At 36.4% G+C, this 27365-nt stretch overlaps 1 protein-coding gene across 3 annotated transcripts in view; it reads right to left on the reverse strand.

Annotated features, from left to right (window-relative positions):
* LOC145976686 (uncharacterized) overlaps positions 1–27365 on the reverse strand; it is a 156078-nt gene that overhangs the window by 112771 nt on the left and 15942 nt on the right. The window contains exons 3-6 of one of the 3 annotated variants that reach the window (XR_014440293.1): positions 17494–17604; positions 12247–12384; positions 10738–10829; positions 726–984 (exon numbers count right to left, since the gene is read on the reverse strand). Coding sequence is in view for 1 of the 3 variants with exons in the window: in XM_083107992.1 (XP_082964118.1) it covers positions 803–984; positions 10738–10829; positions 12247–12384; positions 17494–17604 (523 nt within the window). In the remaining 2 variants the exon portion in view is untranslated. The remainder of the gene's footprint in view (positions 1–725; positions 985–10737; positions 10830–12246; positions 12385–17493; positions 17605–27365) is intronic. The other 2 variants (XM_083107992.1, XR_014440294.1) reach the window with 2 other exon arrangements.

Below are 27365 nucleotides of genomic sequence, written 5' to 3' on the forward strand. Positions count from 1 at the left end.
ACGTACGGTGCAATCGAGAATAGTTCTGTTCAAAGTGGTCTGACCATTGTTATCACGACGAAACATCCCGTTTTCCCTAAGGGATTCACCCCCTTTGATGGCCACCGGGTTTGCAAAGCGGAAGCAATAAGAACTTCTATTCTCTCTCTATCGTCACTCCCATTCATTTTCTTTTTTACTTGCAAAAGTTATGCGCAGTTAAGGAAATTTTTTTGTCTCAAATACAAATTATTAGTCGTTACTTTATAACGAAAAACACTAGCAAATATTCTCATAATAAATTTACTTCAAATAACATTTAAATGTAAATTTTTATAATCGATTTTGTTCACATTTATTCTTCATAATAATATTATTTATATGTGTAAAATTTGTATAAATAAATGTTATATATTAACATCATTAATTGTATAATTAATTATTTGTAATCGCGATTTATTAATAAATGCGAGTTAAGTACAATAGACGTCAATCAATATTTATTTAATAATGAAATTGCAAGATATATATTTAATAATGAAATTACAAGCTGATGCAGTTATCTAATAACAAAGAAGAAAGAGAGAGAAAGAGAGAATATTTCTGAATATTTATATATTGCAACAAAAAGCTCCAACAATTGTTGCTTGGAATAATGGAGCAATATGTATCGTATAATTGGAAACATACAATAAAAACTTATAGTCACACACAAACACACACACAAACTTGAGAAAATCACTTACCGATCATTGACTATGCGTTATCTAATGCTAAGCTGCTTATTGAAGAGATGCAATACGGGAGTATAAAAAGAATTAACCGTTAAAGGTCGATGTGCGCTGCAAGATCCACAGTATCCCGGCCGATACAATAGCCAAAATATATGCTAGGATCGACATGAAGCACAGTCCCACGATATACGCCGTGATCCAGGCCAGATCCGACGCTATCGCTTCGAGACAGCCCGTTTTCCACACCCTTTTCTTGCTGTCTTCGTCGAAGCTAAAGCACAAAAGACGCACAGATTTTAGAGAAAATATAATAAAAGCTATAGAGATGTGTAACGATATAAATAAATAATATCAAAGAAGATGTTGGGTTAATAAAAAAAGGTGATAATAACCCGATATTAATTTATGACATTATTGTCTAGTGACGGCCTATTTATTATAGTTTCATTGTATATCTTTTCAATATCATTCAATGAGAAGCTTTAACAACTTTTCTATTATATCTTGTTTTTCCGCGAATAAATTGACGAACCGTCTGTTTGTTTCTCTCATGATGCCACGTTAATGAGACACAAAGATTTTCGCATTTTAGGTGACGACAGCCATATCATTCCTCTCACGTTCTCCAATTATTAACAGCGATAACTGCAACACGCTGCGCTCGACTTGACTTTCTTCGTGCAATGTCATCGCGCGTGGTTTATCTCTTCGCGAAAAGAGCGAGTTTAAATCATGATTTAATTATCAGACTGGAGTGGATAGGGGAGAAAATGTGGCGCCGCGCATTTGATGTCTCCGTTGTAAGACGAGGATGAAGTGCCTTATCTGAGAAATTCAATTTTCTGGCGGAAAAGCTGCTCGCCCTCGCCTCACGACTGCTTTCAAGTGTTTCCGGCCGCGATAGCCGCTGTACACTCTCGAAGGGGGCGAGCAAAGATTTATTCGCAATATCGTTGAAATTCGAAATGACGAGGAATTCTCGAGAAAATATGGCTGAAAGTGTGTGCAAAACACGATGCCCGAGACCTCGGCACGACCTTTCGCCGTTTATGGTGCATTAAGGCGCCCGAGTGAAAGAACCGACTGCCTATTTTATCTCGCAGTTTATTTCATTGTTAACGGTACGTTTACCATTCGTTAATGAGTTGAAAGCGTGCGCTAATGACAACTAAAGTAATGCAGCCGTGTAGAAAAAAGTTTTGGATAATTTAAATTCGCTTTTCAGCGTGTGTTTTGAAAAATTTGGCGTTTCTCTTATAAATTTTTAGAGAACATAATATCGCAAAATATTAAGAAGTAATTGTAAATAATTATTTACTATTTAACAAAGGGGAGGTCAATTAATAAATAAAGATTTCTATAGATATTAAAATTTATGAGAATTCTTCGACAATATTCGAGAAATAAAATGCTAAAACCATCTCCACAATATTGAAATTATTGACATATGAAGAAAAAATATACGAATATTTTCGATAGAACTCAGATCTCTGCGTCACCTAAGTTCAATTAGAAGAAGACGACGAAGAAGAAGAAGAGATTTTCTATGTATACGTCTCGCGATCCCTTCTCAAGATTACAAGAGGGATACTCTTCAGAAAGATACGAAAGGTGTTTAACCGAAGAGACGAAGAAGGGCGAAATACACACACTCACAAAGATATCTTGCGAGATAAAAGCTATTGAGGCGATTCGTATCAAAAATCGGAGAATATATACTGCCGAGGTGAAAGGGCAATCGTAACGGTGAAATATCTTTCGAGGCAATAATGCTATAGTTACAACGCCTCGGAAAATTCACTGTTATGCTCTCAGGAAAATGCGATCGGATCAATTTCGTAAAATAGAATATTTTAGTTCAATTCATAATTTTCAATCCACTTTTAACCTCTTTTCTGTTTCGAAAATAATAATTATCGTACGTACTTTTTGATTATTAGCATTAAATAATCCGTACGAGCTTTTGTTACAAAAAACGAGCGTGCACTCGGTTAAGTAGTTTTATAAGCATAACTATCTAGTATTATATATAATACTGTATTATACGGGAAATATAAAGATACGATAAAACGAATAAAATTCATTTGTGACATTTTAACAAAGGGATAAAATTCTATTATTTCTTTTCATTTCTCAAATTTAAATCACAAAAATACCTTTATATATCGAAGAGACCGTCCTATATATTATTAACGCAAACAAAATTACGAACAAAGAGAGAGTAACTCCAAAGAATCGACTAAAACAAAGAGACCATTGCCAATTCAGCGTGGCAAGAATCTCATTGAACAGTTCAACCGTTCGTCCGGATGCAGCTCGTCCCGTTTCACGTCTTTCTAACCTCCGTGCCAGGCGTTTCCGTTATCGGCGCGCAAGACATCACCGCTTTTCCACATTCCCGTCGCGTTAATCGCCCCATTGTTCGCGACGTCAGCGGTCGGTGTAGTCGGTAGTCTTCCGTAAGCCTGCCGAGGAAAACCCACACACATACAATCTAAGCTCATGCGCACATACAATCTAAGCACACACATACATACATACACACATACATCCGGTTAAGTCGCGTGCACCGACAAGGACGTCGTAGGTGGACGTGCGCGCATGAATATCGAGAACATCAGTACGGACGGCGCCTCCTTAAGGCGCCTTTGTATATTCATCTTCGCGCTACGTGTGACACGTGAGCGGACCTCCCACAGCAGCTTAAAGGGGAATTACGGAAGGTAAGGGTTGGGGAACAGTACGAGAGAAGAAACAGGAAAGAGAGAGAGAGAGAGAGAGAGAGAGAGAATTGAAGGGAAAAGGGACGACGGAACCGCTCGTGTACACGATTGAAGAGCCGTGGTTATACTCCCGATCCCAGTACCACTATACTAGAGAGGCTGTGAATTTCTCTCTCGTCAGGCGTCTCTTCATCCCATCGACTATTTCACTGGGGCGAAAACTTCGAGAAGAGTATCAGCACGCAACGCAGCGATGTCGTTGCGGCGACTTTTCGCCGGGTTTCGGGGATTTACGAAGCTGCCTCGTTTCTCACGACCGGCCGCAAAAAAGAACGATATACGAGGTGTTTCGGAAAATCCCGAAAATTAATTTTAGTGGCAAATTCTGTGACAAGTTTGGGGAGAGTCGGTCCTTTATCTAGAAAACACTTTCAGAAATTATTATTTGCCTCATTACTTACATAATATTTAATTTATACAATAATTAAATATTAATTTATATATAATTATATGTTTATTACTAAATAAATTATAAATTAATATATAAATTAAATTGTTGTTCGGATATACTGCATCGTACTGGTCGTATTTAAAAAAAAAAAAAACATTTGTATCACATCGTTCACTTTTACAAATGTATGAATCGCAAATATCGATACGTTCCAGCTAATTGTAAATACCTCGACTACCGATATTGTATGAGCATTTCTGGCTGATAATATTTGCCAGCAAAAATCGAATGGCAAAAGAATGAAATTTCCTAGTGAAATTGTGTAATAAAAATGTAATCGATGAAAACAATATGGTTTATGATAACAACGTGGATTGCACCTATCGTATTGTTCAGCTAATTATCGATATTTGCGTAACATGTTGCCTTTCTTACTCGTGTAATATGCCGGTACACGTATTCAGTCACACAGCTATAATGTATCCTGCGTTTATTGGCACGTATTTGTCGAGTCTGTGTATTATGCCTCTCAGTAATATTTCATTAGCATTGTAGTACTATTATGTGTGAGAGTTTATTCCAATAAATTGAATCCACTTAATCATAAATTTGCTGGATATTTACAAGTTGATACACGTCTGTTTAGTCAATGATAATTGAATTTTCAAAGTACCGCACTTGTAGGTTGATTCTATATATCTCATGGATAGGATTGTCACTGAACGCACGAGACAAATGGTCGGAACGATTTTGCATTGCGCTGCGTTATTTATCCCGTTGCGATCGTACACGAATATTCAAACAACGTTTTTACTGTATTTTAACGCGTTTTACTGGCAACGACGACATTACGAATGATCTAATTTCTCGCGTGCATTAGCAGCAGCACGCAAGCTGCAGATTGCGCGTTTTATCTACTGTACAAAAATTATAAATTGTTCACGTTAACGCCGCGCTGTTATGCAAACGCGAAGTGCAACTAAAATCCCGATTACACAAGGCTATAAGCCCCAAAGAATTTATCAACACTTTTGAGAAATGTATCGCTCGTGCGAAAAAGCGCGCTAAGCTACGAATAATTCGAGGAGAAATCGCATGACGCGAGCGAGAAAATTCCAGGAAAAATATCGCGTATTAAAAACTCTAGGACAAAGGACGCGATGATTTCTTTGAACAAAAATTAAAAGTCCTAATGAGATTATCTACCGGACCGAAAGTTTTAATATAAAATAACGGTGACTTCGAAAGAACTCGTATTTCATGCTAGAACGAATAGCGAAAGTTCACCTCGGAGAGATGTATCTGCACGTTTGCTACACTGTTATAGTAGAGAATGTGCCTTTATCTACGCGCTCAGATTAGATCATCCGTCGACAAGAATAAAATGCCACGGGAGTAGACAATCCGCGATTTTCTCTCGTGATTTCTTTGCGGACACTCGCCGGATGCACACGATCCTCGGTTTTCGCGATTGCATTGACGTCGCCTGTCAATACGAACGTAACGTGTGCCACTCCAGTGTGAGAGAATTTACAGAAGGTTTACTGAATTTTGATTAGCAAAAGAATTACAAACGCGACACAAGTTATTGACGCTTCCATTTTCCACGTGATGATCCGTTCGGGATTTCATCGAATGTATGGAATTGAACAACGAAATTCTTTTTCTCTCTCACTCACTCTCTCTTTTGGTTGTAGAGATAAAACGTTTTTTACTCTTAAAAAGTTAAATATTTATCTTGCTGAATAAACTCGTTTTCTTTTGCTTCGTTGGCGAATAAAATGAAAATTTATTGAAGCGTTTGTCAACAACAATTCAATACAACAATTATGACAACTATATATGCATCATATTAAATGGTACTCATTCAAATATCACAATAAAATTATTTTTTACGCGACTGAAGATATTGCAATAATGTAACTTTATATTATATACTTATATACTATAACTTTATATAATATATTTAAACGTGGATTAAAATCATTGCATACAACCCTCAATTTATATTTAATTTGAATATATATACAGGGTGTCTCATTTAACTTGAGACATCGAAGTAACTCGAAACCATGGCGGTTTCGGTGAGAATGTTTTAAACAAAAGTTGTATGGTTTTAAGGGGGCTATAAGATGGTGTCATTGGTTTTACCTTGAAAAGTCGTTTGAAGGTCACGTGAAGGTCACCTCCAACTTTTTAAATGGGACATCCTATATACTTTTGCATATTCTTATAGCTTGCCTCGAGAGCTTTCCAAAACACTATAATAAAGTATTTCTTCATTGAGTACTTTTCGAGTTATGAGGCTTGAAATAATTTCTTAATTTTACATAAACCATAAAATATCTAGTAAAATATTCATTTTTCGATTATCTTACCTTAATACTTTTATGTACAAAATAATGAGAGGAATCAATTGGTGTAAAGAAAACACATAGTTATTTTTAAGAAAAAATATGTAATTGTTAATTGCAAATTACATATTTTTTCTTCGAAACAACTATGTGTTTTCTTTACACCAATTGATTCCTCTCATTATTTTGTACATAAAAGTATTAAGGTAAGATAATCGAAAAATGAATATTTTACTAGATATTATATCGTTTATGTAAAATTAAGAAATTATTTCAAGCCTCATAACTCGAAAAGTACTCAATGAAGAAATACTTTATTACAGTGTTTTGGAAAGCTCTCGAGGCAAGCTATAAGAATATGCAAAAGTATATAGGGTGTCCCATTTAAAAAGTTGGAGGCGACCTTCACGTGACGTTCAAACGACTTTTCAAGGTAAAACCAATGACACTATCTTATGGCCTCCTTAAAATCATACAACTTTTGTTTAAAACATTCTCACCGAAACCGCCATGGTTTCGAGTTACTTCGATGTCTCAAGTTAAATGGGACATCCTATATAATATATATATATATATATATAAGTGTATGTATCATACTAGCATTGCTGTCATACATTGCTATCATACATTGGTGATGGAAAAAAGACTACCATGCCGAGTCGCTCGAATTTCCCTCGCGACGAATGCATACATACGCCAATGATAAAAAATACAAAGAAACGCGTATGCGTTGCAAGGGGGCACAAATACAAAGAGCGCAAGAAAACGCGAGCAAGAGACAGATATGTAGACTAGGTAGAGATATTTTTTAAGCGGACGAGGCGCGAGTCACACGCGAGAGACCCTCGTGATGAATTCGCGTGTAGCTTCCCAATGTACCTGGCTTCCGGAGGCAGGGCTTAACTTTCCGAATCAATTCCAGCGTTCGACGAGGTGCCACCTGACGTGCTTGCTTATTGCTTTTGTGAAAAGCGACGCACAGGACGATGGATGCATCGCTGATATATAAAAATATCGGCGCTACGCGTTACATTGCGCGGTGCGTTGCATCACGTTGCGACCGGACGTGATCGCGTCTGCGGAAAAACATGCCTCGGACTCGGTGGTGAATCGGTTTTTTTTACGTCTTTTTTTTATTCTCTCTTTCATTCTTCTCTTTTTCTCCCATGTCATCCTTTCTCCCTGCCAACGTGGGTCATATGCATAAGCGACGTTGCGTGACGTTTCGCCGGCGAGAGTGCAGCATCGATCTCCACGGCCTGCCTGTTTGCACCCTCGTTTGTTCGCCGGACATCGCGTATGCGCATATGCGCTAATGTGTGTGCACACTCTTTGTATACGATAGGTAAAAATAATTCCCCGCTCGCACGGCGGATGTTGGAACATGTAAGAATCTGCAGGGATTATTAATAGAAGGAAAGACACGACGGCGTCTACGATCCGATAAATGCAATTTCGTTCGAATACAACTTAATCTGCGCGGCAAGTGCTAATACCGGCACATTAATAGCTGCTATCTCTCGTCCGTTAGAGAGACATACACTTGTACAGTGACGTTTACTTTGGCGTGATCGATAACTCCGTCTGAACGAAAAATCAGTTTCAACAAAGAGAATAAACTCGCAAATTTTAACGACGGGAATATGTATTCGGATGGACAAGCATGTACTTTCATAAGCTTTTCACATACAAAAACATTAATAATAATAATTAAGATTATCTTCTTTAATTAATGTATTTAATTTTTTTACTAATTTATTTAAAAGCCGTACATATAAAATTTGCATTGTTTTGGTGCAATAATTTATTTCAAAAAATGTGTCACTTTATTGATTAGATCTCGTATATTCTCGATACATTGAATCAGAGATACATTTTAATTAAAAATACATAAATGTTACAATTTTTATATTAAAATACAAATTGCGTATAATAAAATAAATAAAAGAATATTAATAGAGAGAGAGAGAGATATGAACCAAAATGTACATATTTTGGCAAGAAAATTTTATTTATATAAAAATGTAATCTTAAAGGAATAAAATTAAACATCTTAAAATATTAGCATTTATACTCTACTTTCTACGGAAATAAATTATCACAGAACTTCGCAATAATGAAAAGCATTATACTAAAAAAACAATCTATTTCGTCTTTTAAATAAAGAATTAATTAGCATAATGGAAAATGTCTTCTTTTTTACATAATATTGCAGATATTTGAATGATTAATATTATAATTAGTGGACTTTACTGAATTGGACATAGCTATTAATTGATGAACTGCCGAGGTCGAGAACAAGAAACTTTTCCATCTTACAGAATTATTATGCTGAAATATCACAAAATCGCAACAAATTATAAACTACTTAAAGTTTATTCAAGTTAAATTTATCTGATTAAACACGAAACTCATTAATTCGTCAATCAGTCCAAATTTTATTTTCTAAGAATTTATCTATCTAGTGCATATATTTTATTTTTTTCATCAATTTGTTTTAATCAAATATTGATATATTACATAAAATAGACTTTATGTAACAAAAAATATACCAAAAATATATATATTGCTTTGAATGAAAAACGTATAAAGAGACGCGCGTGCGCGGAACGTTGCCGGCATGGAGAATAGTGTTTTCCATTTTCATGAAAAATATATATACATATAAGCAATGAGTGCACACTCGCTCTGATCTGTGGCTTTACTTTCGACTTCAAATTATTATTCATCTCAACGTATAACACATTGTGTCTCATATAATACATAGCAACTATCATAAAAACAGTCGGTCGATGAAACATGAATATAGAATCATCAATGTTCCTTACCTTACCAAATTGCACGATGCTCTGCTCGAAGACGATAAGCACTCGATTATATTCCGCTCGTAATTCACACAGGTGGAAAGTATTCTTTTTTTTAGTGCCCGACAACGAACTCGCAAATTTCATAGCGGAGTCGCAAAAAAACATACCGGTGTGGCTCCAACAGCCAACAACGCGACACCTTTCATAATGTATCATAATACTCGTCGTTGATTTATCACTCATGACGCGACTTCCATTTGTTCATCGCAACCATCCTGCTATTCTGAAGAGCACTATTCGATCGTCGGTCTGTTGCTATTAGTGATCAAAAGACTACAGACGTGAAGGAATAATCGAGATGCTCTAAGCCAATTATTAACACGATAAATACCACCGTGCGTATCTTGTGGGCGGTAAATTCTATGTAATATAATCAGATATAATTTGTACAGCGTGCAATTTGCATTAAAATGAGGATCAATATTTAAACCAATTTATGGCCGCGCACGCGGTTTGTCGGACGTAGGGCCAAACATGATTTGTTAAACATACAACACCGCGTTCAACGAAGGGACACGTGTACGTGCATTGCCGTTGCTCTCCATAGAAGGCCTTCAATATTATCATCACAATAGGCTGAACCTCCCCTTTCCAATGAGAATAATATGATCGCGGTAAATGATTCCGGATATACATCCGGTAATAAGATACACATGGTATTAATAAGACAATATCTCCCTCTAAATCTTTCTCTCACTCTTTTCATGATATATGTTGATGCGGAGCGTTTGCAAATTCGAAAAATATGCGAAAAGCGAATACAAATGTCTGTTACACGCTATGATACAGATGACACGGACTTTCTACCATCCGTTTTCTACAGCGAGATATACCGCACCTCGTGACAGCTGCGGAAATTCGACGCACTCGCTGTGTATCACATTTCAATTACATAGAACAGATTTAAATTCTCATTGATATATTTAAATAGATGTAATCTCATCGTTCCAGATATGGCTCAAAGTTTATCGAATTTAATGCGACGTCGAATACCGGAGGCAGGAAAATTCTACGCGATAAGACGTATCGGCAGACGTCAATTTCTAGGAGCACGAACTTCATCGTACGGTTTAAAAATTTGATGATTCGTTTAGTACATCGTCGACTCTGATTTCAAGTACGGTGAAAAGAAAATCAATCGCAAGATGAGAGACAGATTTATTTCCTCAATGAAAAATTGTTTATTATTATGCTATTATTTATTCTTATACTTTTACGCGCCTTTTCTGCCTGGTGTTGATTTTACGAGCAGAGCGATCTGTGAAATGTAATGTGAATTTGTAATACTAAACAAAGTCTCTCCAATCTGTGTAAATCCTTAAAGGAACTTGCTCATTAAACCGGCGAAATAAATCAGATCGTCCCGCAAATTTCTCACGTTTTGGCGAGCGAAGCAAGAGCCTAAGAGCTATAACGCAGCGTCCTTGTACTTTAAAAGGCGAAAGGGAGATCGATTAAGTGGCATCAGGAGAGTGTCTTTAAAGAGGAAAACCAGGACGTCGCTTAGCGAGCTTGTTGGATTCTCATCTCGGACGAGTTCTCGAGGCAACTCTGGGTACTAAATCTGAAACTTGCGTTACCGCCGGCCGTCTCGAGCACTCAAGGGTATTTCCAGGATGTTGTACGAACCTCGTGAAATAGCAGGACGAGGGAGGCTCAGGCAGACCGGGATATCTAGTCCAGTCGCTCGCTTCGTTAATTCCGCAACACTGTAGGCGTGCCTGTCGATACGCGACAAACGACTTCATTGTGACTCCCACTGCTATATATATATATATATATATATATATATATATATATATATATATACACAAATATATATACATAGCACGTGCCAGACAGATTGATCGCGGATTAAATGCTCGAAATAAAAATAACGCGGACGTTGGCCTTTCTTTTGCAGAAAAAATGTTGGAAAAAGTGAAGTATTAGAAATGAATACATCAATCATTTATTTAGATTATTTTAAATCTTATAAGAAAAACATTTATAATACTTTAACAATGTTTGGAAAAACTCTATGTGATCGACTTGTAAAGCCAGAAAAACTCAATAGAAATATTCGTTCGTAAATTGACATTCCGCGATTTACATTTACCTTCAGATTATATATCTCCTTATATACATTTTATGTAAAGCATAAAAATTGCATGTTTAAAACTGTCTTTATAATTGTAGTTATAAATAAAACTATGTTCATTAATGGAATGATAAAACAAAAGCCGAATCAAGCATCGTTTAACTGGCATTTTCAAGATAAAATAAGTAAAGTGAAAAGCTTTTGAAGTTAAATGTTCAAAATATTGACAAGTTTATACTAAACTATATATATATATCCCATTTAAGAGAAATTTCTAACACCAAAAATGTAAATTTTTATGAATTTCACAAACAAAAGCAAATAATTTTTTCTTTTTTAAATTACTTTAGGGGAAGCATCAAGTAATTATTGAAAAAATTGTTATATTAATGTTTTAAATCAAACATATTGAAAGACAGTCTCTACATTTTATTATTTAAAAATTAAAAGTGAAGTGGGATATGCTAGAAATATTTAATAAAAAAAATATTATGTAATTAAGTAATATGTATAACAGATAGATAAGTAACATGTATAATAGAGACCCAGAATACCGTGTATATCTTATATAAAATAAATGACACAAATTCAATAATTCGCCAAATAAATTTTGTCATCGTAATTCCATAAATTAGCCGAGAAATTGTACAAGACTTCGGATTTAACGCTGCCGGAAGGAGGTTCGCATCGACGGAATGCGCGTCGCGAAACCGAAAGTCACTGGTAAACAGAGTTTACGGGGTGCGCAATTAGCGTAAATTGAAAAACACCCGTTATCCGCTAGAGAGGAAAGAGGTCGATACCGAGCCTGCAAACCAGATCCACGGCGGCAGGCTGCCAGGAAGCTTGTTGACTACCATCCGAGCGTCCATTTACGACGGATTAATTCGTCGATAAATGTTTTCGCGACGGCGTCACGAACGAAGCGCACCAAGTCGATTTATCCGGTATTCAAAATTCGGCGAGTTGGACTCGCGAGAGGATGTTTCGGACGAGGATAGGATGAATTGCGGAGAGAGAAAGAGAGAGAGAGGTAGAAGGAGAGAAGAAGTACGTACCTGCATTAAATCCCAAGCGGACGAGTAGTTTGGGTAATCTCGTAAACGAGAAGTAAGCGCGGCATTAATCCATCCGCGTAGTGTCCCGAATGGAAGCGCCTGGCGTTCCCGCTGCGATATTAATAAACCCTTGTCCTGCTGGAAAATGGCAAAGTTACAGTAATCCCGAGGTGCGGTAACGTGTGCGGACGCGCGGTGTTTGTTATTGTTTGCCCTACCGCAATCTCGGCGCGGTTCGCCTCGTCCGCTTCGAAACGAGCCGCGAAATATTCGGCGCCATCTGCGAACGTCCGTCGCTTGCGACGTTAAAAAATTCGCGTCCCGTATACGTGTACAAGAGTATCTCTTTTTTTTTAACGAATCGTTTTCAGCGATGGACGCGACCAGAAACGTAGCGGTCGGGAATAAACGAATATACGCTACGTCTCACCGCTAATCCGGAAATTCGAAATGGCCGGGAACTTTATCGGCGGTGGTTAAATATACAAGAATTTTATGGCCGACACTGAGAGTGACGGTGAAAATTTTGTAGTTACTTTGATTTCGCAGTCGCTTGTCTATCTGATTCTCGTATAGTCAAAGCTCCGATAGTAGTGGTTATCGGTATTCGATGGAGTTGTTCGTTCAATACCTGTTCCTCTATCACGATCATAACAATATCCGCGTACGATTTATCGCCGATCCGTAATATACGTGCGGACTTTCGCAAAGTGTCCGACAGTTTCGGTATTCCGCTACAATTTTCATGATTTTCCGTAATTTACGTATTTATGTCACGTTGAACCCGTTGGACGTACGTGGATTTCGCAAATAATATTTGTGCGGTTGGAAATTCGAGTCTATCAGAATTATCGCGATCGTAACGACGTACATGATTGCAAATGTTTTCGACGCGAATGTTTTCAACGTGGCGCACTAATTTTAATACTTCTCGTCGAGCAGTTGACCATCCTCAGTCCGCGATTCCATTATCTTTGTCGCTGTTTCTCATATTACTGAGCATAAATTTCGTAATATCTTTCAATTATATCACGCGCGCGCTCTTGCCGCTTCTTCGCAATATTAATCGACGACCATGAAAACAAAGCGTGCGCCTTTTTCACTAGATGCGCCAGCTTTTCATAATTTTCGAGACTTTCGTTTCATTAAATTCTTAAATGCTCTGAGAAAGTAATTTCATGATTTCACAGTACAAAGTATACGGCATTATTTTCCATTGCTATAATGATTCTGGTGAAAAAATTAAAATAAATATTTTTGTTGGTTTCATCATTAAAGCTTGAAAAAACCAATTTACCACTCAAACTTACATTATTTACTCTGTATATACTGACAAAATTTCATTCAAATTGATTAATTAAAAGGGAAAGGTGTTTCCTTATTATTAACATCACGTTCGCTGAGTAATCTGCAGTTTTAATGCTTTTTCAATATTGTTTAATTATAGGACAGGCAGTTCGCGCCCACGAGAAGCGTCGCTCGCGGCGACGGCGACAACATTAATCGTCGGGGGTTCAGAAACGAGCTTCGCTCGGTCGTTGGCGGCGTTTCATAATATTCAAGACTTCCGTCTTCCACGTGCGAGCGAGGGTGGTGTATTCGTTCGTTCTTAGCTCTCTTCTCTTTCATCCACTCGGGCCGACTGATATCAGTGAAGCTAAGCACGCGAAGCTCGCGAAACGTGCCGCGGACGTTACAAATCAGCGAAATGAGCTTTTAAGTACCGAGACTCGTAAACGCGAGAGGCGCGGGCGCGCTTCCGAAGTTGTTGGCCGACGAAAATTCACCTAACCCCCGCCCCAGCGCGTCGTAATATGAATATAAATTACTCGACGTTCCCCGAAACTTTTAACTTGCACCAACGCTTCGTTTTCTCTACCCCGTACTCCGTTCTCGTGTTCATTCGTCTGTCGTTCGGAACCCTCGAGAGAGCACGTGGCTCCCGCGATGTACTCCCTCGACTAATTGGCCGACGCTTATTGTTTCTTGAAACCTCGCGCGCGCGAATAAACGCCACGAAGACGAAAGTTGTGTGCCACCGGGAGCGTAGAAACGAGATTATTCTCGCGGAAACTTTATCGTAGGTTCTCTCTCGCCCAGCCGGCGACGCTAACGAGGCTAACGCCGTTTCGCCCGTTTCCGTCGTTTCCGTATGACGTCGACCGCTGACAGACTCCCGATCTACGACTTTCTATCGGATCACGACCACGACCACGATGACGATGACGACAACGACGACGACGACGACGACGAAGGGCGTTCGTCGAGTTTAATCCTCTCGTCGCCGAGGATGCACGAACGAGAGATAAAGTGGTATAAATCAGATCTCCTTCATTTAGAGAATTTAACCCGCGTCCGGACGACGTGTTTCCCAAACGCAAACAGGCAACGCTTTGCTTTTTCTCCAGAAAGGTCGCTTCGTGCGAAAACGTTATGTGTGTACATAAATATATTTTAATGTTACGAAACTAGAGGTATTTTTAGTCGAGAAAACAATTCTCTCGAGTTAAAATTTTGTGAGGAATTACAACAAACATTGACGTCACTTGGATAAAAGTTCTTGTATTACTTTGTTGTAGAATCTGGTATTAACTCTTTACGGTTGTAATCTAGGATATTCAAGATATTTTCGCGAGTATATTCCAAGTATCCCGGTTTAAGATCATAAAGCAAAAACATTATTCACAAACGCATACCATCTTTATTTATTTATTTAAGGAATTATATATATAATTCCGACATATATTATAATTCTCTCAAGTCCAATTTGCGTGACTTGTATATTACTTTATTTATTAATGATTCAAATGTACCAGAAAAATGCACACCATACCCTCGCAATCGCAGATAATTCACTTCCTACGCGAGAAACATACTGCTAACATTTAAATTTCAATTACTTAGTTATCGATTATAGTGACACACAGAGACACATAAATTTTATACATACATTAAATACGAATTTATCTTTTTTTCACGCATTTTTAACTATTCATCATAAAACTCATAGAGCTGAAAGTTTTCTAAATAAAAAAAATCAGATAAGCAATATAATTAAGTGTTAATATTTTGTTAATTGTTTGCTTTAATCTTGAATTCAATATAATTACGTGTTAATATTTTGCTAATTGCTTTAATCTCGAATTTAGTGCGCTCGTAAAATAAGTTAAAAAAATAATTTAAAACGCAATAATTTATAACGCACTCAATATTAATAACGCGACTGTTACTAATATATTACGTGCTATATATTAATGATGATAATTATAATTGTAACATTTTTGATTATTTTTTAAGCTTATTTTGCGAGTAACAAATTCAGAATTATAGAAACAAATTAGCAAATAACACTTAATCATATCATAGATCTAAATTTGATTTCTCACAGTGGGAGATGATAGATTAATAAAAATCTTTCAGGCGAGATGGATTCAGATGATACTTTTTATAATGAATTGATTCGTTTCAGCGAGTTCTAATAGAATTTTTAATACAATTCAAATATTTTATGCGGAAACAATGAAACAACATTGAAAACTAGAGAGCAAATGCATCCTCCTGTATTCGTGGCACGGTCGTAAATAAGTTTGTACGCGAGCGCGAGTAGAAACTTCAGTGAGCACGGTGTAAGTGCACTTCGGCGGAATCTATGTACGGTGAAAGGGTTAAAATTGTGTGTCGTGAGCAGACTTGTGACTAAATTAATTATTCTTTGTACAAACTGCTAGAAACATCGCGTCGCATATAGAAGTAACAAGTTACCGTGAGAAATGCGAGCATAAAGAAAGAATATTCACTTTTGCCGATAAAAGATAGTATAGTCTCAAAATAAAAAATCATGTGTATACACTGAAAAAATTGTATTCTCAACTTAAGAATGTGCCACTTATCTTTAGAAATAGCGCCAAGAGGATCTCCCTTTTTTTAGTATATATTCTAAAGATAAGTGGCATATTCTTGGGTTTGAGAATGCAATTTTTTCAGTGTATATATGTATAGTGAGAAAAAAATATCTGTAATTTAACAACACGCTAATGAAGAAAATATAACTGTTGAATATTATGGTGTAAATTCACAGTAGAAATGATACGTGCAGCTACTTCCATCAGAGGATTCAGTTCATTCATTGTACACTAATTAATATCTCTGAATCTCTCATCGAAAAGAAGCTACCATATTAATTGAACTTAACGATGAATATTTTTAACTCTTATAAATTAATCCATCCTTTTAGTCGATACCGTTTTTTTTTTGCAAATATATGTCTACGCGTATTCATCAATCACCAGCTTTCTTTTTCTCTTTGCAAATTACAAGTCTCGATAAATAATGAAAGCTCTTTGAAGTTTTACGAACTTCCCGATAGAAAAGCGTGACATATATATTTGAGCGAATAAATCAGGGCTTCGCTTCGCGAACATCCCGGTAACGAGCAGAACTTTCCTTCGGGAGATACATCAAAAAGGGAGCCAGCGCATTTCTTCTTTTTTTCCCCCCCTCCATCGCCATTTTCCTGCTAAGACCCTCGGTTTTGTCTTGTTCGTTAAATTCCTCCCTCGCGAGAGACCGGCACGACGTCTCCGGGCGGAAACGATGTCAACGATACTCATCTTAATGCCTGTTGAACCGGAAGTGCAGGCAAGAGAGCGCCTACGCCCTAGACCCTCCAGCAAGCAAGCGTAATGAAAACGTATATTGCGATGAGAGGAATTCGCCTGGGCATGCATCCGCTCTTCGTTTCCTTCAAGAATCTTGAGATTCTTTTGCGTTAACAATTTTGTTCTATACTTTGAAACATCAATTACCTCGAAACATCATTGTTCTAAAAAGTTACTAAATCTTTGTAAAGAATTCTTATACATTTATGAGATAATTGATATAAGATTATTTATAAGATGTAAACCTCCGCAGCGTTATTAAGAAAGTTAAGCAAATAAAAAAATATATATTATCTGAGCAATTTGTTGCTGATTTTTGCATAATAATGCAAAATATTATCAATTTTTACAATTGTAGATAATTGAAAATCCAAAGATTTATTCGAGATTTAAGTTTATTAAGTTATAAGCAAATAGAACTGAGAGCGAGATAATATGTACATATATATATATATATATATATATGTGTGTGTGTGTGTACGTTTTTTATCATTGTACTGTACGAAAAAAAATTATATTGAACCGCACGGCCAATTTATGTGTCGCAATGCGTGCACATTTATCATCTAGTTAATATATGCGTACTCACCTGCGCTGTTACGGATTCTTGGAAAAGGGGGTGATATGATTTACGGTAGACGATTCCGTGGGTAGCGCCACAGATCGAGAAGATGATACTCAGACACAGCATTATTATCAGCTGAAACATATATTTTAGCAATCGTTTAAAAAAAAAAAAATATTAACAAGTTAATATCAGGAATAATAAATGAAGTATAAGAAAACAACGCGTACTATTAGTATAATCACATCTACAGAAAACAATTTCTAATAACAAACATTTTACAAATATTGTTTTAAACTTATACATAATGGTTATATTTTCAGATTATATTTATATACACTTTGAAAAACTCTCCATTTTAAAAACAATAAATACTACTATATTATTTTTGCTGTTTCTTCTATTTTTTTTATATTACCAAATTTTATTCTGATTAAACAATTAAATGGTTTGCTTGAAAAAAATTTTTATATTTTTTATATTTTTTAATATATTTTATAATTTATCGATACTTCTGTAATGTCTGCATTAATTCAATCGTCATAATTTGCGGAAAGAATAGCACGTCCGGAATCAGTATTAATAAAAATGTACAATTCTACATCAAAATTCCAAGTGCGACCTACATATGTAAAAACAATTACTTTTCGTGTGATGCGATCGCCTTCCATGTCGATGTACAATGTGTTGTAATCGTTAGTGCGATTAAAGAGCTAGCGAGCGTAGAAATTTCTGGGGATTTTCACCGTAACGCGGCTGTTTATCACGCCGTTAAAAATATAGCTAGGATAATACGTCGGTACAGCAATTGGATTTATATTCATTGGGATAGCCGCGGTCCGGTTTATCAGCGACACGAGGGCACTCGTGCAGGGATAAATGGGTTTTTCAGTGAGTGAGGGGAAGGGGGATCGCGGCGAAAAGGTTCGAATAGTCGCCAAGAGAGGAAGGAATGGTAAAGAAAGAAATAGAGCGGGACGGTTACACTATTTCGATCGATGTCATTGGATTCGGGAGGTTACGACTCGCAGCCGGTCTTTGACGATATTCCGTAACGCTTGGTTAAATCGTACGCTCGAATTTTGCGGTCTCTATGACGGGCGGCTTCAGCTGTCAATTTTGCAAGATACTGTCGATCGCGCTTCGTGCTGTTCAGGTACTACGAATGTCGAATTTCAACCTTTTACGCAGATTACGCAGCCGATCGACGATCTCGTAAATCTGTACATCATGTATATGCCGAGCAGATTTCAAAAATATAAAATATTTGAAAATCTGTATAATAAAAAGATTATTCGATCCTGGGTGAAAATAAAATGTTAATAGATATTAATATGTATATATACGCACACACACACACATATATGCAAGCATATTATTTATAGTTTATTACAAGTTTATACAATATTTGTATAACTTTATTGAAATAATTTAAAGAAAATAAGTGTGATTTGTGTGTACATGTGTGTTTTGATAGAAAATAAATAAAAAATTAGTATATATCTTCTAAAAGTATTGTAAAACTAATTTGACATCTCGGGGACTTTCTAAACTAATTTGTTGTTTGGAAATGAACGGATTAGTCGCCAATTTCCCGGGAGAAATTTTAGCCTCGTCGATCTCGGGCGGCGCTGAGCGCCAACATATAATTCCTGAGGAGCTTTGGCTCGAAACTGTTTAATTCAACGTCGTTTACGGAAGTATTAGAACTTTTCAGGTGCATTCGGTCTAACAAGGTTGCAACTTTGCATAATCCTGTTGTCGATGAGGAGCGCCTACTACATACCAGCAGGGAAACGAATGAATAGTCGGGATAGAAAGAACGTAAGTCTATTGTGTACATTGATAACATCACGATAAACTATGTAAAAATATTATGCAAATCTTTTTTACTATTATTCATTATTCATTGTCAATTTATACATACTTTAACATTAATTAAATAAAATAAATTAAAAAATTAATCGAATAAAACTTAAATTATATTAAAATATATAGTATATATACACTAGCGGAAACAAAAATTTAATTAAAATCCACTCAATTACATTTTGAACATATTAAATAAAGATTTGTTCTCCAATTTAGGTTATAATATAATAAATTTTTGAATATATTATTAAATCCAGTGAATCCCAAAGATTTATTAATAGAAGCCAATTAAATTTTGCAAGTACATTGTTGAAATGAACTTACTAAAACGTAATTCAATTAAAATCCAATATCTCCGCTAAAATCCCATCTCTGTTCTTTTCTGAATACTATTATTATGATATCAATCACGAAAGTTATATTATCGTATATGATTTGAATTCGTACATAGACTTATGTGTCTAGATTATTCATTCACCATAGTTTGATCACATATCACAAAAACCGACCTCATAACATTTATATTTTTCAATCGGCGAAAAGTTTTATTCATTTTTTTACTAGAGCACTTTTCACATTCGCTTGAAAACATATCGGTGAAATATTGGGATGAGAAAGTGCATTAATGATTTGTTCATATGCCATCGGTTTGTGATTTTGATATATCATGTATCAAGCGTTATATTGTAATCTCTCGTATCTCATTCATTGATGGCTGCACGAGTTATGTTTTTGTAACGCTATTATACAGTAACTTTTCCATATATTCATTTTTTAATGTAAACTGAGAGCCTATTCGTTGATATGTACGTATATATGCTCCATTTGTATCCACGTCAATCATGAGTTATACGGCAAAAGGATTCGTTCGAAAGAGTACGATAGAACTGTGTATTCAGAGCGAAGCGAGCATTAACCATGTGCCAATGCGCATAAAATGCCCAAGAAGGCGCACTTCTCAAGCATAATGCTAAAAGCACTGCAAATGTTGACACTTTTCACTTGGCATGTCTTTCACGTTGGAAACGTCGCTCGTTCGTCACCTAGTTCCGGAATCGTGTTTGGAAATGCATCGCGCGCATCCAATTTCCCCATTTCTTCCTTAACTAATTTTTACATGCCATTTGAGACTTATATACAAGATGTTTTACCTCCAATTCTCGGAATCTCAGAGATTGCACATCTCAAAATATATTAAAAACTCAAGAAATGATCTTAATGAAAATATCTACATAGTTGTCAAAAACTATGCAACTAATTTCCTTTTAGATGTGGAGATTTAATTCTTTTTCATATTTTTTATTCTTTAAAGTTTTTTAAGATATATAGCCTCGAACTTGAGGTGAAATATCTTGTATGCTTTTGAGATTATGAAATTTTTCTTTCGACGTAATAACCATGAATTGCATAATCGCACAATACACGTGAAGTAACACCAGACATCGTCCGTAAGTATGATAAATGCAATGAGCATTTATCATCCAGATTAGAAGATATAATATTTCTTCTTCGTAGCGGAATAAAAAATATATATATTTAATTCCAATATATGCAATAACTAATATAAATATAACAGAGTAAAAGATTTCTTTTGTACGCTAATCGTATTAAAAAGCGATTACTGTACAAAAGATATGAATTAAAATGAGTTAAATTTCTAGTTCAAATTATTTAGTTTTGATATTAAAACAAATTAGCTGTCAAATTTGCTCTTTCTCTCTTTTTCGATCGACCGAAAGCACAACCAATACCATATTTTAATTTATAAACGTCTCGCCAACCAGTCATGAGGAAGTAGTAAATTTCTAAATGTTGTCGCGAAAGAAGGAGAAATTTTTAACAGAGAATCGGTAACAGAGTATGGCGATCGGATTCGGAATCAGTGAACCCGGAGAACTTCGTTCTGTCGATGCGCCTGTAAAGTGCACCAAAGATGCATGAAGCGGTTGTCGTGTGCATCGGGGGGGAAAAGTTTGCAGAGTTTTCTCGCTCGCGGGTGCGTCGAAAGAATGTTACAGACGTACGGTAAACACACAGAAGTTACAGATTTATGTGCAGCGGCAAACTATTGCAACTAGTTGCAAAAATCCGCGACGTTCTAATACGCCATGATATCTTGACAGGTATATCGCGACTTTTGACTTTCGACAATTTACATTAATTGGTATATGCAAAAGAGAATGCATTTAATTGTGCGCTTCTTGCGCTTGTGTATAAATGCATATAAATTCGAATTTTGCGGCAATTTGTCGTGTAATTTACGACTGCATCGCGAGAACATCGCAGTCTCCTTCTTAGAACATCGCAGTCTCCTTCTTATAACAAATGATTATGTATTAACTAACGAGGAAAATACACGCGCGAGCGTCAACTCCCACGTAATATTCGCAATCTACCATCTGTTCTATATTCATATCGGCCGCTGTAAGCGCAATATTACGCAGATACATAGATCGTCTTGATACATACATCAATGTCATCTCAACGATAGTGCAGTCGTAATTATAGCGGTTCTATAACGAGAAATAGTAGTTAAAAAAATATTAGTTAGATTTGATGATCTTAACGACGTCATTATCACGGATCGATAATCCAAATTCCAAGGTGATACATCTCAACGGGCCGCATTGTCCTTGCCTATACGGAGGCAGATTAGAGACAGCAGATGGCGAACACAAGTGGAACGCGGGGGATGGTAACTAAGCTTTCACTGCAAGCGAATCCTTCTCGGCTTGCGGTGAAATTGTGTTAACTAAACATGTCGCTATTAGAACGGATCTGAATCATAAGAGAACCTCTTTGAATTAATTCGCGCATAGTTTCAAGAATTAACTAAACAATTAGAAGATTAGAAAAAGAAAATCAGAAAGAGATATCAAAAGAGAACGGCATTTTTTTCATATATATGTATATATATTATTATCACAGACATCTCTCTCATTATAGAGAGAGATACTGGTGTATTTTCAAAAGAAGCTCGAAAATCGTGATACGATAAAAAGTAAAATATATGTATATGAATATATGTATAGCGCGAGACTATTCATTTGTAAAGCTAGTTGGTAAAATCCATTAAAAAATTTCAAATATTTAAATTTTATATAATAAAACGAATTTCATATAAAAAACTAAAATAGAAAGGAAAATTTTTGAAAAAATTTCACGTTTAAATACGAGGGCAAAAATGAAGGAGAAACTATTTCAGCGTATATTAAGAGAAGCAAGTTAATGTGTGTCCTCTTTTCCCGCAACAGTGCATCCGACTATTATCCTATCGCGCTTACATACAGCACACATAACGACACATATACTGCAGCCAAATCGAACGCATTACACATGCTACGATATCGCGGCACGCCAGCCATAATTTCCGCGGTCGGCCGGTAATTAGCTCTTTACCAATTTGTCGAACATATTACCCAGTCATCGTGCCCGTCTATCCCTACGAGCGGGTCGTGTGCTGGATAAAGAGGAAATTACTCGTTGACGGAAGCAATAAGTAACGCACGCGCGCCAATCGATATGTCATCGACGGATCGATTCCATTATTTGCCCGGCGTGTCCATTATTGTTGACGCGTAACGGGAAACTGCTTTGTAACTTGCGGCTGTGCGACCGTCGCGGTCGGAAATTTTTGTCGTTTCTCCATCGACGACATCGGCGATGCGGTGGCCGTCGCTATCGCGCTATTTCGCGGCGCGGATTTTTTTTTTTTAACAGCGCGATTAAAAGAGATTCCGCGAACACACCGACAAGCGCGACATGTATCCGACATCGAGAGCCCTATGCGCGTCATCGATTTTGTCATTACTAAAGGTGACACGGATCGGAAGATTGCCCCACACTTTTTCGACGATCAACTAGAACGGAGCCAGAATTGACCCCGTTGATTTCCGCGTCGAAAATGGCTTTTCAACGTTCTCGATTTTCGGGGAATTTGATTTTTCACAATTTCGCGAAAAAGCGTCAACGATTTTCTGAGCGACCCAGATCTGCGGTTTTCTCGTTACATTCTATTTAAAACTGCATCCTATCGCTATACGCGATATTATAAATGAGTGTCAATACAAGGAACTGCGATATGCTATTATACTAATTGAAAGAGAAAATCTGCTATGTATGCGTTATAAGCTTCTTTTGATAAATCCTGCAATCCTGACAAATAAAAATCTTTCGGAAGATGATAATATTGAGAGAATAGCTACACTGTGACGATATTATATACTACTTTAAAAAGAAGAGAAGGGCAATAATCGCCGACAATCTGGCATAAAGTTTACAAGAGATGCGTGAAATCAAGATAATGTATAGAATACTCGATTGTATAATATATTCGACGTTACTGGAAGTTGCAAATTCTGTTAAAGCGCTTGAAACGTCACAGAAGGGATTTATGAAAGTTTCTCATTTTATCGGCAAAAGAATTAAATTTCAAGATGTTATGAAAGGACACGGTTTTAAATTTGCCATTAACCGTCCATTACAAAATTAACCGATTAAAAATGTCTATAATCTAAAGTGTCTATAATTAATATAAGTATTTTTAATAAGGAATTAATGCTTCTTATTTGGAAGCATTTCTTTCTTTGAAAAATATATAGATATATATATATATATATATTATTAATATTATATATAATTATATTAATTAAATAAATATTGGTACCAATATTAAATGCATCAATATTAATATTTCTATTTAAACGCGAGCTAATTACATAATTAAAAACATTTGAGAAAGATATATAGATTATGGTGCTGTATTTTTTGTTATAATCACGGCAAGAAATTATTCGCCACATTGTGCAGTTATTGGCATATATCGCGAATTATATTCACGAAGTTATTTGGAGAATCTGAATAGGAGCGATAAACTGGTTAATCGTTACCAACTTCATAAAGCCTGTCATCGGACCTGAAAACGCTTTAGTGATGCGCTTAGAACTGTCGAGCAAACAATATTACAGCCATACAATATCGTTTGCTTCCACCCGATATTTATCATTAACAAACGCATTCTACGATAAATGAGCCTGTCAATCAACAGCAAGAGTCGAAAGAATAAATCCTCGGTCGTCCCGTTTAATGCTGCCTCGTGCTCTTTTTTTCTCCGCACGTGAAAATTGTCTTTGTGCGTGTGAACTATAAATGCTACACTCGCATATCCTTCACTTACTTTCATCCTCGTGATTCCCATTCCGTGCCTCTCTTTATCCACTCGTTTTCTATTTTTTCCCTCTCGCGTTTTCATTCTATTTCGTTACGCATAGTGCCCGTCTATATCTCTATTCGCGCAGCTCGCAACAAAAACTAGCAAACAAACGAGCAATCGATTGACTGTCAGCGACAAAATGCGACGGTTCCAAATAGAACGAAAGCACGGCAAAGTAACTTGAACGGAGTTTAATTTTATGCGGTCGTAAATTATCACGAAGCGACTCTTAAACAGAATCTTACAACAACTATAAGAATGGCGATTAATTTCTTAATAGAGACGACTCAAATAACTGAATTAATTCCATTAGTAATTCAAATACAGAGATATCGATTGAGCATCGCGTGCATTCTATGATAAAATGAATGTGCTTGAATGTGACAATTTTTATTCAAATTTCTCGCGAAAGCTATTAGTTAAAAGTCCGTCGTGTTGGATTTAAGAATTCTACAAATTATCAAATCTGTAGCCGGAACGTGAAATATTGCAGTATTATATGCTCGTCGGGGAGGGCGAAAGTTTGATTCGAAAACAGTGAGTTTGTGCGAAAAATTCGGCGCGCAACTTCATGAAATTTCAATCGCGAGTAGAAATCGTGCGCAGTTATCTGCGAAATTTCATATGAGACGAGTACGGAACGAGCAAAGTAGACGGTGAGAAACAATTGATTCGGCCGCATATTACCGCGAGAATATTCCGTGCCAGACGTTTCGCGCGCGCGATGTGTGTTACATAGTTCTGCGCAGAAACGTACGAAATTTCGTATGTAAATTGTACCCACCGGGCAACGCAACCCCTTTCCCTCCCCATCCTTTACGCGAATATATGCTCGTCGTCGCGCGCAAGATGGAAATCTAATTAAATTTGACCGTGATTATGAGGCAAAAAAGAGAAGAGAGAGACGGGGATTCTCACACGAGTCGAGAGATATCGGTTACATAATTCCGTCCATCCATCCGCGCATGAATGTGTATCGCTCGCGCGATTTAAACGTCTCTAATGGCGAAACTCGCATCTAGCTCTCGCGTAAGAATGCAAACACGACCTCTCTCACTCCGGTCTCTCTATATCGAATTAATATCCTCCACGCCATCGTATCGATCCGTTTTGCGGTTGCAAAAACGCGCTCCAACCGCGCGCGCGAAGGAGCGTGAGAGCGCATTAAGATTGAATGCCGTTGCAGAATAATCGGGCCCACTACTTCCATTCGTTCTCGTTAGGCGAGAGCCGCGTACCTCGCGTCCTTGTTATTAAATCCGCGGTACAATTTATCGCCCCGTTCACACTTATTCTTATGTTCGTCTAATAATGCGCGGCGGAAAAGCGCCGCGTGAAAATTAGCGCGACAGTGCAATCCTCGAGCGACATTTCCGCGCGGAAGACACCAATGGGGGGGAGGGGGCATCTTACGTACCGTGATTCGCAAGCGTAATATTCTTTTCCTCGTAATCGAAATGTATATTAGGTCACATTGAGATTTTACAATTTGAAAAAAAAATGTTTGTTACATTCAAACTAGACAATCACAAACTAGATATTCAAACTAGATATTTACATATTTACAAATTAAGCCTATTGAAGGCATATTACAAATACTAAAAGATTAACTAGAGTACTAAAAGATAAACATTGTAAAATACGGAGATGAAATATCGAAAGGATTAATATCAATTTATAAAAAAATGTGAAAATGTATAGGTACAAATACCAATCAGGACTGATAAATGATAAATTATCGATTATGTAAATATATATGATGAAAAATTTTTTATCCTAAAGGTATAAATTTCCGAAATTGAAAAGATACAAAAATGCTTTTATATTGTGCAAAATGCGGAGTTGAAATATCAAAATAGTAAATATCGACTTATAAAAGAACGTGAAAAATGTATACAGATGCTAATCAAAACTATAAACAACCGATCGTGTAAATATAATGAAAAATTTTTGATTCTAAAAATATAGATTTGTAAAAAATAGATATAAAAAGATAGAAAAATGCTTTTATTCCGCAGTAAAAATTTATAAATTTAAAAATACGTTACGATATAAAATAAGATTTAAATAGATATTGCAAAATACGGAGTTGAAAGTATATCGAGAGAGCTAATATTGATTTATAACAGAACGTGAAAATGTGTAGATACAAATACTAATCAGGACTAATAAGTGATAAACAATCGATCATGTAAAAATGATGAAAAATTGACTCACCGGTCGATTTGTCGTTGTTGCTCCTCGCAGGCGATATTATTTGGCAACACGTAATTCACATACAAACACGCACCAACAAAATTGCTCGAAAAACCAATCGGAAAACGCGACTAATTACAAGCTAGCGCTCTAATTAATCCCGCGATCGCTCGATGGTTCATACGACACTCTCGACACTGATTTATACACGTACAATACACGCTTGGAAAGAATAAATAACCAGGAGAAACTACGACCAAAATTGTTATTTTTTTTATTCGCGTCCGCGATGAAGCTCTCCAGCCGAAAAAATGACGAACACAATGATCGATCGTTGTGTAAATAATTGTAATCGTTGTCACGTATCGCGTACAACCATTGCTCGAAACTCTCAATATTCGATTATAAGAGCATTTGAATAGAAAAATACGCGTAAGAAACAATCCTCAAATTATTAAATAGAAATATCCACACGCGCGATGTCTCAAAGAACGATTATGTTTACAATTAACTCTGAAGTTACGTTAATACCATTATATTTACATATAATAATTACTCATTATTGGATACGGTATTTCCTGTGCTTTTTTTTAACGGTTGATTCTCCGCACGCTTC

The sequence above is a fragment of the Camponotus vicinus genome, unplaced genomic scaffold, assembly GCF_025532165.1.
Source record: "Camponotus vicinus isolate PSW18456_S1 unplaced genomic scaffold, iyCamVici1.0 SCAF_9, whole genome shotgun sequence".
Taxonomy (NCBI): domain Eukaryota; kingdom Metazoa; phylum Arthropoda; class Insecta; order Hymenoptera; family Formicidae; genus Camponotus; species Camponotus vicinus.